This window comes from Penaeus japonicus, unplaced genomic scaffold (assembly GCF_977035675.1).
Source record: "Penaeus japonicus unplaced genomic scaffold, GWHDUDI00000001_assembly GWHDUDI00000022, whole genome shotgun sequence".
NCBI lineage: Eukaryota > Metazoa > Arthropoda > Malacostraca > Decapoda > Penaeidae > Penaeus > Penaeus japonicus.
The window spans coordinates 2,992,102-3,004,601 of NW_028234424.1; the positions used below are offsets into that span (position 1 = coordinate 2,992,102).

At 46.4% G+C, this 12,500-nt stretch overlaps 1 protein-coding gene across 2 annotated transcripts in view; it reads right to left on the minus strand.

The window, feature by feature from the left end:
- Window positions 1–12,500, minus strand: part of LOC122252841 (uncharacterized) — a 112,177-nt gene that overhangs the window by 91,040 nt on the left and 8,637 nt on the right. For both annotated transcript variants that reach the window (XM_043015517.2, XM_043015516.2), the window contains exon 3: window positions 7,560–7,668. In XM_043015517.2, coding sequence (XP_042871451.2) covers window positions 7,560–7,653 — 94 coding nt within the window. In that variant the 5' untranslated portion in view covers window positions 7,654–7,668. The remainder of the gene's footprint in view (window positions 1–7,559; window positions 7,669–12,500) is intronic.

Below are 12,500 nucleotides of genomic sequence, written 5' to 3' on the forward strand. Positions count from 1 at the left end.
CCCTTTCTTTGAATACCTTTTCTGAATTACTTGTTAGCCAAAAAAAAAGAAAAAAAAATCATATAGATTTATCTTGTTCCTCGTGTCTAATCATATATATTTCAATTTATCTCCTCTTCCACTTTATTCACCACATTTCATTTCTCTTTCTCCCTGAGATTCACTCCTGTTTAACACTAGCTTAACGTAAAAAAAATAAAAAATAAAATCTGAGCGCACGCATGACCCTTGACCCTTGACAGTCACTCGAAGGAAAAGAGTGGTGACGTCATCCCTCCAAAGTGACCCTTTTAACTGCGTGACCTCTCGTTGACCTTGGACAGTGCGTAGGAGGGAGGGGAGAGGGAAAGAGAGTGAGAATGAAAAGGAATTAGTAAGAATTGTGGAAATAGAATGAGAATTCAAAGCCAAATGAGAGAGAAGGAAAAAAAAGGAAAATGACAGAAGAAGGGAAAGATAGAGATGGAGAGAGAGATGGAAAACAAGGAAGGATGGAAAGGAAGAGATGGAGAGAGGAGGAAAACAAAGAAAATGAGATAAAGTAGGGAGAGATTAAGGCAAGTGGAAATCGTGAAGAATAAGAGAACAGAGAAAAAACAAAGCGAAGCAGAATTAGTAATAAAGATAGCGAGAATTAAGAAGAAAAAAAAGAAAAAGGAGGAGGGATAGAACAAAACAAGTGGATATTGTGACGAAGAAGAAGAGGAAGAAAAAGAAGAAAGATATGAAAACGAAGAAAAATAAAATAAGGGAGGGAAAAAGTAGCGAGAGAGAGAGGAAAAAAAATATTAAAGGAATGCTTGATACTTAACATCATGCACTTGCTAACCTTATGAGACATACCTTAGCAAATCGTTTCGAGCGAAAAACTGCTAGGTTAGTGAGTCAAGAGAGCGCGGGGTATCGCCATGACCTTTGACCTCGTGGGAGACAACAATATCAACAGTGTTAGTTCAGAAAAGGCGTGGACTCACTGACCTCTTTGCAACTCTTGTCCAGGAAGCGTCCCCCCCTTCCCTCCTCCCCTCCTCCTCCCCCTCCCCTCCTCCTCCCCCTCCTCCCCTCCTTCCCTTCTTCCCCTCCTCCTCCCCCTCCCCTCCTCCTCCCCCTCCCCTCCTCCTCCTCCTCCTCCCCTCCTCCTCTTTCCTTTATCCTCCGTCATCTTTCTCCCCCTTCACTTAATTCTCCCTCTTTCTGGTCCCCTTTCTCCCTCACTCTCTCTCGTTTTTTTTTTTCTTTGACTTTATCTTCTTTCCTTGCTTTTCCATCTCGTTTATCGATGTATTCCACTCTACCTCTCACCTTTCCTTCATCTACCTTTTCGTTTTTTCAACGTCTCTTATTCCATCCCCCTCCCCCCCCCCCCATAAACGATGCTTCTACCTCCTCTTTCTCTCTCTCTCCCCTGCTACCCACACCTCTTTCTTTTCCCTTCCCCCCTCCCCCCTGCACTCACACAATACTTCCCCCCCACAACCTCCTCCTCCTCTCCTCCTCCTCCTCTCCTCCTCCTCTTCCTCCTCCTCTCCTCTTCTCCTCTTCTCCTCTCCTCCTCCTCTTCATCTCCTCCTCTCCTCCTCCTCTTCCTTCTCCTCCCCTCCTCCTCCTTCACCACCTCCTCTCCTCCTCCTCTTCCTCCTCCTCCTCCTCCCCAATGATACTTCCACCACACCCCCACCGCCACTCCCACCCCCATCCCCCCCACCCTCTCCCCTTTCCCTCCCCCAGGGAAGGCTATTCATCACCCCCCCCTCCCCATCACCCCACCCCCTTTCCCCCACCCCCACACCCACCCCGAAATGTCATCCAAAAAGGAAAAAAAAAAGAGTGAAAGTGAATAAAGTCTAAAAGCAAATGTTAAGAAGACAAATTCCTAAGTCACTCGAGTTCTAGGTGCATAAACATCGCCTGTATTCTAGGTCTTGTGTGTGACTAGAACGCAGGGTCTGAAAACGTGATATAGGGAACGATATAAAGATACGAACTATCAGTTATCGAGTTATTTATAGGTGTGACAATGATACACATCTATCTATCTACATATCTACCTATCTATATACATATCTATCTATCTATATACATATCTATCTATCTATATACATATCTATCTATCTATATACATCTCTATCTATCTATATACATATCTATCTATCTATATACATATCTATCTATCTATCTATCTACATATCTATCTATCTATATACATGTCTATCTATCTATATATCTATCTATCTATCTATGGATCTATTTTTCTTTCTATCTATCTATCTATCTATCAATCTATCTTTCTATCTATCTATCTATCTATCGATCCACCTATCTATCTATCTATGAATCTATCTATCTATCTATCTATCTACCTATCTATCTATCTATGAATCTACCTATCTATCTATCTATGAATATATCTATTTATATACACATATATTTCATATCTAAATCTATATCTTTCCAGTATTCACTAAAAGAAAAGGAGGAGGGAAGAAGGAGAAAAAGAAAAGAAGGAAAGAGGAGAAAGAAAGAAAGAAAAGAAGCAAGGGGAAGGAAAAGAGAGAAAAAAGAAAAAAAAAGATATAGGAAAAATAGGGGGAAAAAAAGAATAGAAATAGGGGGAGGAAAAGTAATAAAAAAAGAAAAAGGGAGGAAAAAAAGAAAGAAAAAGAAGTAAAAATCAAGAAAAAAGGGGAAGAAAAAGGAAGTGGGAGAAAGAAGAGAAAAAAAGAAAGAGAAAAAAAAAAGAAAAAAAGAAAATAAAGAATGGAACAGCAAAAAGGAATGTAGAGATGATACAGCAAAAGAGAAGAACAGAAGAAAAGAAAGAAAAGTAAGAAAAAGAAAATGAAGGAAAGAAGGGGAGAAAAGAGGAAAAAAAAGAAAAAAAGAAACGTAACAACGAGTCGCCCCGGGAAGGTATAGGAGTAAGGGAGAATAGAAAATTTAGAAGTAGTTACAGGGATGGGAAAGAAAAAGTAAGAGATAAAAAGGAAAGAAAAATAGATATTTAAATAATAGGAATGGTTTGATATAGGAAATTAAAGAATTGTTTATAAGAAAGAATTGATATGAATAGTCTTAAGTTATATAAGAGTGGAGTAAAATGAAGGGATTTCGGGAGGGGGGGGGGGGGGGGGGGAAAATATAAAGGAAAAAAAAGTAAGAAGAGGAAAAAAGAAAAAAGAAGAAAGATATGAAAACGAAGAAAATAGATTATTGAGGGAGGGATTAAATAGGAGCGAGAGAGAGAGGAAAAAAAAAATAATATTATTGGAATGCTTGTTACTAACATTCAGGCACTTGCTACCGTATGAGACATACCTTAGCAAATCGTTTCGAGCGTAATAAAAAAACTGCGAGGTTTGTGAGTCAGAGGAGCGCGGGGTATCGCCATGACCTTGTGGACCTCGGGGGAAGAATACATATGCATCGGGGTAGGGCAGGTATAGGCGGGGTCGCACTGACGCGTGACATCGCGGGGCCTGGTTGCGGCACCCCCCGCCCCAGGGGGTGGGGGGGGGGGGCCCCCCCCCCGGGCAGGGGGGTGGGGGGGGGTGGGGGGGGGATGGGGGGGGTCACCACACGCCGACAGCCCCCGCCCACGCACGACAGACACACCGCCGCCCCGCCGAGGCACCGGCGCACCAGCCGCCGAACAGCACACGCCGCCGCCCACGCACAGCGTCCGCTAGAACCAAGGCCGCCGACAAGAAGCCGCGGGGACGGGGTGCCGACAGGATTGCGGGCGCAAACGGCTCGGTTGGCGCCCGAAGGGAGGGGCCACGGGCGACAGCTCGCGCGAGGCGGGGGGGGGGGGCGGGGGGGGTGGGGGGGGCCGGGCGGGGCTGCGCGGGGTGCGTGGGTGGCCTAGCGTCGCACTCAGGGCCGGTGGATCCGGGGCGGGGGGGATTCGGCGAGGTGACTGACCCCGCCCCCCCCCCACACCATTATTCGTTGCGGCGTCCGCTACAGCACGGGCGAGACGGGAGACCAGGAGTCCCCACCCTTTAACCAAACACTCCGCAGGGAGGGGTACAGGAACCACCGCCCCCGGCTCGCTCTCTTGTCGGCCCCCTCTTCCGACACGCCGACGAGCCGCCAAGACGCGCAGCCGGGGGGCTGCTCAGGTGTGTGTATGTATGTGTGTGTTTGTGTGTCTACATGGAGAAGCCTGATTACCGATGTCACTGAATTTACATCAAGTGAGCCTTTCCTTCCACTTAATTCCGGCGACCTACATAGCCACATAGCCTACATACTCAGCGACCCTGAGAAGCGACCTTTTGCAAATAAAGCTTTAGGGACATGAATAGGCCTCCTTTTGCAATGGCACCGTCAAGAAACAAACCACTTTCGTCTCACGTCATTCTCACTTTCTCCATTTTTTTTTTTTTTTTGTCTTTATTTACGACGCCCTGGGATTGTAATTATCAAAAAAAGAAAAAGAAAAAAAGAAAGAAAAGAAAAGGTATTTTGTAAGGAAGCATTTGTCTTCATGAGAGACACGCTTAATAGCCTCTTCTACTAAGTTTTTTTTTTTTTTTTTTTTTTTGGGGGGGGAGGGGGTTATGAATGACTGTTTGGAAGGGAGTGAATAAGAGGGATAGTTATAACGAGGGTTAGTCATAACGAAGGATAGTAATAACGAAGGATAGTAATAACGAAGGATAGTCATAACGAAGGATAGTACTAACGAAGGATAGTAATAACGAAGGATAGTCATAACGAAGGATAGTACTAACGAAGGATAATAATAACGAAGGATAGTTATAACGAAGGATAGTTATAACGAAGGATAGTACTAACGAAGGATAGTTATAACGAAGGATAGTTATAACGAAGGATAGTACTAACGAAGGATAGTTATAACGAAGGATAGTAATAACGAAGGATAGTACTAACGAAGGATAGTTATAACGAAGGGTAGTAATAACGAAGTGCTAATGCTCTACATGTAGTCGAGATGCTCGCATAATGAAGGCAGTGGAGAAAGAATGAAAGAAGAGAGAGGTTAAATATGAGGAAAGTATGTTCTAGCATGAGGGAGGCGAAAGATCTGTGCATGTTAGGTATGTGTTATACGAGAGAACCGAGATGGCAGAAGCGTATTATGTGACAGATGTTATAACCTGGAAGTGATGAATACCTATCTCATTATGAGAAAGACGAGAGAGAGCCTGTGCATGATAAGAATATGTCATGCGCATAACACGGATGCATTTCAGAACGAGATAGACGTAATACTGAGCATAACAAAAAGGCGATAGAAGTGAAAAGCTAAACATGACAGGACTTTCTCATGCACGAAAAGACGAAAAAAAAAATTCATGGCGACAATATATTTCAGTATGAGACAAACGAAAGCTGAAACATGACAAGAATGTGCCAGAAGAATTAGAAGAAAAAAACGAGAATGGAATGACAAGAATGTATTATGGTATGACAGCTACGAGAGGTTACGCATGATAATAATGTGCGGATGGGATTATCATGACGGAAATAAAATGATCGAGAACTGCATTTTTTTTTTTCAGAACACTTGAAATAACATATAACATTAATTATAGTGTATAGTGAAACAAATCATCATGTCACCATACAGTATAATGCAATGTCACCATATCATAAAGACATAAGATTACTATACATCTTCGTAATATATGAAAAAAATCAATGAAAATACATCAAACAAAATTAAAAGAAAAAAAATGAATAATTAATTCATTCGTATCAGTGAAGGATGATAGCAAATCCTTATCGGATTATAAGCGAGTCAATTATTTCTGGGAAGTAGGCCTATGACACCTTACCTTTAATCGCATTAGCTACCCATTAAGTCTAAGCTTATATGTGTTGTTGTTGCAAAGGAGGATAAAAAGGTTAAAAGAAGAGAGAGAGAAGGTCGGAGGTATGTGTGTGTATAATATATATATATATATATATCTATATATATATATATATATATATATATATATATATATATATATATGTGTGTGTGTGTGTGTGTGTGTGTGTGTGTGTGTGTGTGTGTGTGTGTGTGTGTGTGTGTGTGTGTGTGTGTGTGTGTGTGTGTGTGTGTGTGTGTGTGTATAGACAAGTATATATATGAAAATGATGATAGACAGACAGACAAACAAATCTATAAACCAACAAAAACAAATAAATGAATAAATCCATAAAAAAAAGATGAATATACAGGTGCGTGTGTAGAGGGGGGTATATATATAAAAAAAAAAACATCCACAAAGATAACAAAAAAAAAAAAAATACAATGAAGTAAGCTAAAACCGGAGACAAACTTCAACCTGACTGAACACAGAGGCGTAGTTGCTAAAGCATTACAAGACAAATGCATTGCAAGAGAACACGAGTTGCGTGTTGGGTTTCGGGTAAGAGGAGAAGGAGAAGTAGAGAGAGAGAAAAAAAGAAAGAGAGAGAAGAAAGGATAGAGAGATAGATAGATAGAACGAGAGCTAAAATGTGTACATCGTTTTAGTCACGCTTAATACAACTTTTCTCTGTGCATTTCCTTGAAGGAAAACTAAAGCTAAAGTTATGTGAATAAAGGTTATTAAAAAAAACTTCAGAATAAACAAGAATAAACATAATAAACAAGAACAAACAAAAACAAACAAGAACAAACAAAAACAAACAAGAACAAACAAGAATAAACAAGAGAGAAGAATCTCTATTTTGTATCCCTCCTTTCCCTTTTAAACCAAAAATCTCAAATCAAAGCAAATCAACTAAAGGATTATTGATATCTGCCCTTAATATTTATTGGTGTCATTGTGTCAGCCACCTTCCCAACGACGCAAAAAAATATATATAATATCATTGTTCACACTGGCAAGGTAAACGGGGACTTTCGCTCGACCAATATCTCTAACATGGGTCTTTTCCAATTGGATTTACCACCTTTTTTTACAATTTATGTCTTGTAAATCTCAATGGATATATGTCTATGTATCTATCTGTAGTATTTACATTTGATAGATGTGAAAGTAAGCCGTTTTATTACTTGTAATGTGTATGGATTCGTGAATTCGTAACGCGTTTCACTTGGCGTTCCGAAATGGGATTCGAACTTATTGTTGTAAATGTTGAAAAGGTTTCAATACGAATCTATAATTTCACAAGGGAAACGTATACAATGCTGATGAAGCTGTAAAACGCGAACCGTAAATAACAAACAAGAAACGTAAAACGATTGTAAATATTGTAAATATAGCCATGATGAAGGATTTATTCCTGTTCATCCATTTTTACTTCAGTTCTGCTGTATTATACATCGTATTTACATCGTCAGTGACAACAAGAACAACAATATCTGAGTGACGCCTGGCATTTTCCCGAAAATTTTGTTGTTATCAAGAGATATTTTTCTTTGTTTGTTTGTTAGTATGAGACAACATATCCCCTATCAACAAACCATCCACAAGAAAATAACAAACCAAAGCAACTTACCTAAATCCTCAAACATAAACAACATAAGCAGAGCAAATCAATTAGACAAACAAATCAAAACTAATTAAAATATATAGGAAAATCCTCACATTGCTTACCTGAAGCTGGGTTGGCTGACGTCGAAGTAGAAGGCAAAGGAGGCGCGGACGGTGCAGTAGCGGTGGAGGGTGAAGCTTGATGTTGAGGCGCCATTGCGAACGCGGAAACCTGAGACAAAAAAATATATATAGTTAATCACTGTTTGTTTTTATTTCTCTCTTTTGGAATTTCTCTCTTTGGAAAGAGAAGGAAAATAGAAAGAAAGAGACGATAGAGAGAGCGAGAGAGAGAGAAAGAGAAGCAGAACAGAGAGAGAGAGAGAGAGAGATGGATAAATAGAGAGAGAGAGAGAGAGATGACATAATGACCTTTTGTCCTTATCAGCACCGAAAGACCAAGAGTCCTACTAGAAACATCCTGCTAATGATAAGAGTTGATAAGCCTCCCTCTCTATCCCTCCCTCCCTCCCCCTCAGTCCCATCCCCGTTCTTACTCGTCCTTACTCCCCCCTCCCCTATCCCTCTTCTCCCCTTCCCCTTTCTACTCTCCTTCCCCCTCCTTTTCCCTTCTCTATCCCCTCCCTCCTTACCCCTTCCTTTCTACCCCCCCCCTACCTCTATATCTCTATATCTCTATATCTCTATATCCCTACCATCTCCACCCCTCCCTCTTGACCACGCCTTCCCTACCCCCCCTACCTATCCCCACCATCCCAATCCTCCTGTTAGTCCCCTATCCCCCTACCAGTCCCCTACCAGTCCCCTACCAGTCCCCTATCCCTCTACCAGTCCCCTACCAGTTTCCTATCAGTCCCCTACCAGTCCCCTATCCCCCTACCAGTCCCCTATCCCCCTACCAGACCCCTACCAGTCCCCTACCAGTCCCCTATCCCCCTACCAGTCCCCTACCAGTCCCCTACCAGTCCCCTATCCCTCTACCAGTCCCCTACCAGTTTCCTATCAGTCCCCTACCAGTCCCCTATCCCCCTACCAGTCCCCTATCCCCCTACCAGTCCCCTACCAGTCCCCTACCAGTCCCTTACCAGTCCCCTACCAGTCCCCTACCAGTCCTCTACCAGTCCCCTATCCCCCTACCAGTCCCCTACCAGTCCCTTACCAGTCCCCTACCAGTCCCCTACCAGTCCCCTAACCCCCTACCAGTCCCCTACCAGTCCCCTACCAGTCCCCTACCAGTCCCTTACCAGTCCCCTACCAGTCCCCTAACCCCCTACCAGACCCCTACCAGTCCCCTACCAGTCCCCTACCAGTCCCTTACCAGTCCCCTACCAGTCCCCTACCAGTCCCCTAACCCCCTACCAGTCCCCTACCAGTCCCCTACCAGTCCCCTACCAGTCCCTTACCAGTCCCCTACCAGTCCCCTAACCCCCTACCAGTCCCCTACCAGTCCCCTACCAGTCCCCTACCAGTCCCCTAACCCCCTACCAGTCCCCTACCAGTCCCCTACCAGTCCCTTACCAGTCCCCTACCAGTCCCCTACCAGTCCCCTACCAGTCCCTTACCAGTCCCCTACCAGTCCCCTACCAGTCCCCTACCAGTCCCCTACCAGTCCCCTAACCCCCTACCAGTCCCCTACCAGTCCCCTACCAGTCCCTTACCAGTCCCCTACCAGTCCCCTACCAGTCCCCTACCAGTCCCTTACCAGTCCCCTACCAGTCCCCTACCAGTCCCCTACCAGTCCCCTACCAGTCCCCTACCAGTCCCCTACCAGTCCCCTACCAGTCCCCTAACCCCCTACCAGTCCCCTACCAGTCCCCTACCAGTCCCCTACCAGTCCCTTACCAGTCCCCTACCAGTCCCCTAACCCCCTACCAGTCCCCTACCAGTCCCCTACCAGTCCCCTACCAGTCCCCCACCAGTCCCCTACCAGTCCCCTACCAGTCCCCTAACCCCCTACCAGTCCCCTACCAGTCCCTTACCAGTCCCCTACCAGTCCCCTACCAGTCCCCTAACCCCCTACCAGTCCCCTACCAGTCCCCTACCAGTCCCCTACCAGTCCCTTACCAGTCCCCTACCAGTCCCCTACCAGTCCCCTAACCCCCTACCAGTCCCCTACCAGTCCCCTACCAGTCCCTTACCAGTCCCCTACCAGTCCCCTACCAGTCCCTTACCAGTCCCCTACCAGTCCCCTAACAGTCCCCTACCAGTCCCTTACCAGTCCCTTACCAGTCCCCTAACAGTCCCCTATCCCCCTACCAGTCCCCTATCCCCCTACCAGTCCCCTACCAGTCCCCTACCAGTCCCCTATCCCCCTACCAGTCCCCTACCAGTCCCCTACCAGTCCCTTACCAGTCCCCTACCAGTCCCCTACCAGTCCCCTACCAGTCCCTTACCAGTCCCCTACCAGTCCCCTACCAGTCCCCTACCAGTCCCTTACCAGTCCCCTACCAGTCCCTTACCAGTCCCCTACCAGTCCCCTACCAGTCCCCTACCAGTCCCCTATCCCCCTACCAGTCCCCTACCAGTCCTCTACCAGTCCCTTACCAGTCCCCTACCAGTCCCCTATCCCCCTACCAGTCCCCTACCAGTCCTCTACCAGTCCCTTACCAGTCCCCTAACAGTCCCCTATCCCCCTACCAGTTCCCTACCAGTCCCCTACCAGTCCCCTACCAGTCCCCTATCCCCCTACCAGTCCCCTACCAGTCCTCTACCAGTCCCCTATCCCCCTACCAGTCCCATACCAGTCCCCTACCGTCCCCCTACCAGTCCCCTACCAGTCCCCTACCAGTCCCCTACCAGTCCCCTACCAGTCCCCTACCAGTCCCCTACCAGTCCCCTACCAGTCCCCTACCAGTCCCCTACCAGTCCCCTATCCCCCTACCAGTCCCCTACCAGTCCCCTACCGTCCCCCTACCAGTCCCCTACCAGTCCCCTACCAGTCCCCTACCAGTCCCCTACCAGTCCCCTACCAGTCCCCTACCAGTCCCCTACCAGTCCCCTACCAGTCCCCTACCAGTCCCCTACCAGTCCCTTACCAGTCCCCTACCAGTCCCCTACCAGTCCCCTACCAGTCCCCTACCAGTCCCCTACCAGTCCCCTACCAGTCCCCTACCAGTCCCCTACCAGTCCCCTACCAGTCCCCTACCAGTCCCTTACCAGTCCCCTACCAGTCCCCTACCAGTCCCTTACCAGTCCCCTACCAGTCCCCTACCAGTCCCCTACCAGTCCCTTACCAGTCCCCTACCAGTCCCTTACCAGTCCCCTACCAGTCCCTTACCAGTCCCCTAACAGTCCCCTATCCCCCTACCAGTTCCCTACCAGTCCCTTACCAGTCCCTTACCAGTCCCCTACCAGTCCCCTACCAGTCCCTTACCAGTCCCCTACCAGTCCCCTACCAGTCCCTTACCAGTCCCCTATCCCCCTACCAGTCCCCTACCAGTCCCCTATCCCCCTACCAGTCCCATACCAGTCCCCTACCGTCCCCCTACCAGTCCCCTACCAGTCCCCTACCAGTCCCCTACCAGTCCCCTACCAGTCCCTTACCAGTCCCCTATCCCCCTACCAGTCCCCTACCAGTCCTCTATCAGTCCCCTATCACCCTACCAGTTTCCTACCAGTCCCCTATCACCCTACCAGTTTCCTACCAGTCCCCTATCCCCCTACCAGTCCCCTACCAGTCCCTTACCAGTCCCCTACCAGTCCCCTACCAGTCCCTTACCAGTCCCCTACCAGTCCCCTATCCCCCTACCAGTCCCCTACCAGTCCCCCCCTTACCAGTCCCCTACCAGTCCCCTACCAGTCCCTTACCAGTCCCCTACCAGTTTCCTACCAGTCCCCTACCAGTCCCCTATCAGTCCCCTACCAGTCCCCTACCAGTCCCCTCCCCGGAAACGAAATCAGAGACCAGCTTATAAGCAGCAAGAGTTGGGGAGACGCGGTGTCCTTGAACTAATCAAAGCTACGGTGTTCTCTCCCTGTCTGTCTTTCTGTCTGTCTGTCTGTCGATTTGTCTGTCTGGCTGGCTATTTGTCTAGCTGTTTGTTTGGTTGTTTCTCTGTCTTTTTTGTCTGTTTGGTTGTTTCTCTGTCTTTGTTTGTCTGTCTGCTGTCTGTTTCTCTCTATATATATATATCTTTTCTCTCTCTCTTTATCTCTATTTTCTCTCTCTCTCTTTCTATTTCTCTCTCTCTCTCTCTCTCTCTCTCTCTCTCTCTCTCTCTCTCTCTCTCTCTCTCTCTCTCTCTCTCTCTCTCTCTCTCTCTCTCTCTCTCTCTCTCTCTCTCTGTCTGTCTCTCTCTCTCTCTCTCTCTCTCTCTCTCTCTCTCTCTCTCTCTCTGATGATAGCAATAACGATAATTATGATAATGATTATGATAAGGAAAATAATAACAATAATGATAAGGATGATAACAATGATGATAACAAATAATAATAATGACAATAATAATGATAATAATCATATTAATAATAATAATAATAATAATATGTTAATAATAATAAGAAGAAGAAGAAGAAACACCAACAATAATAATAACATCATTGATAACAAAGATAATGATACTAATGACTAGATAAACAACATAACAAGGCCCCGAATGACGATGAGCTGCATCTTGCAAATACAACCAATAGATGACTCTGGCCTCCTAAAGTATAAGGGTGTGGTCGCCTTAAGTGGCGTGGATTCCAAAGGGGCAAAAAAAGGGGGGGAGGGTGGATAGGGGTTGGGAGGAGGGGTGGGGAGGGGGAGGGTGGATAGGGGTTGGAAGGAGGGGTGGGGAGGGGGAGGGTGGATAGGGGATGGGAGGAGGGGTGGGGAGGGGGAGTGAGGGAGGGAGGGAGGCATACACTTATAAATAGATTAGGATGAAGGGGTTTGGACAAAAAAAATGGTTGAGGTTGGATAGATATTTCGGTGGGTTTGATTTCATGATTTCGGATGGGGTGTTGATGGAGGATGTGGAGGGAAGGAGGAAGGGAGGGAGGGAGGTAGAAAGAAGGAGGGAGGGAGGAAGAAGGAGGGAAAGAGGTAGAAAGAGGGAG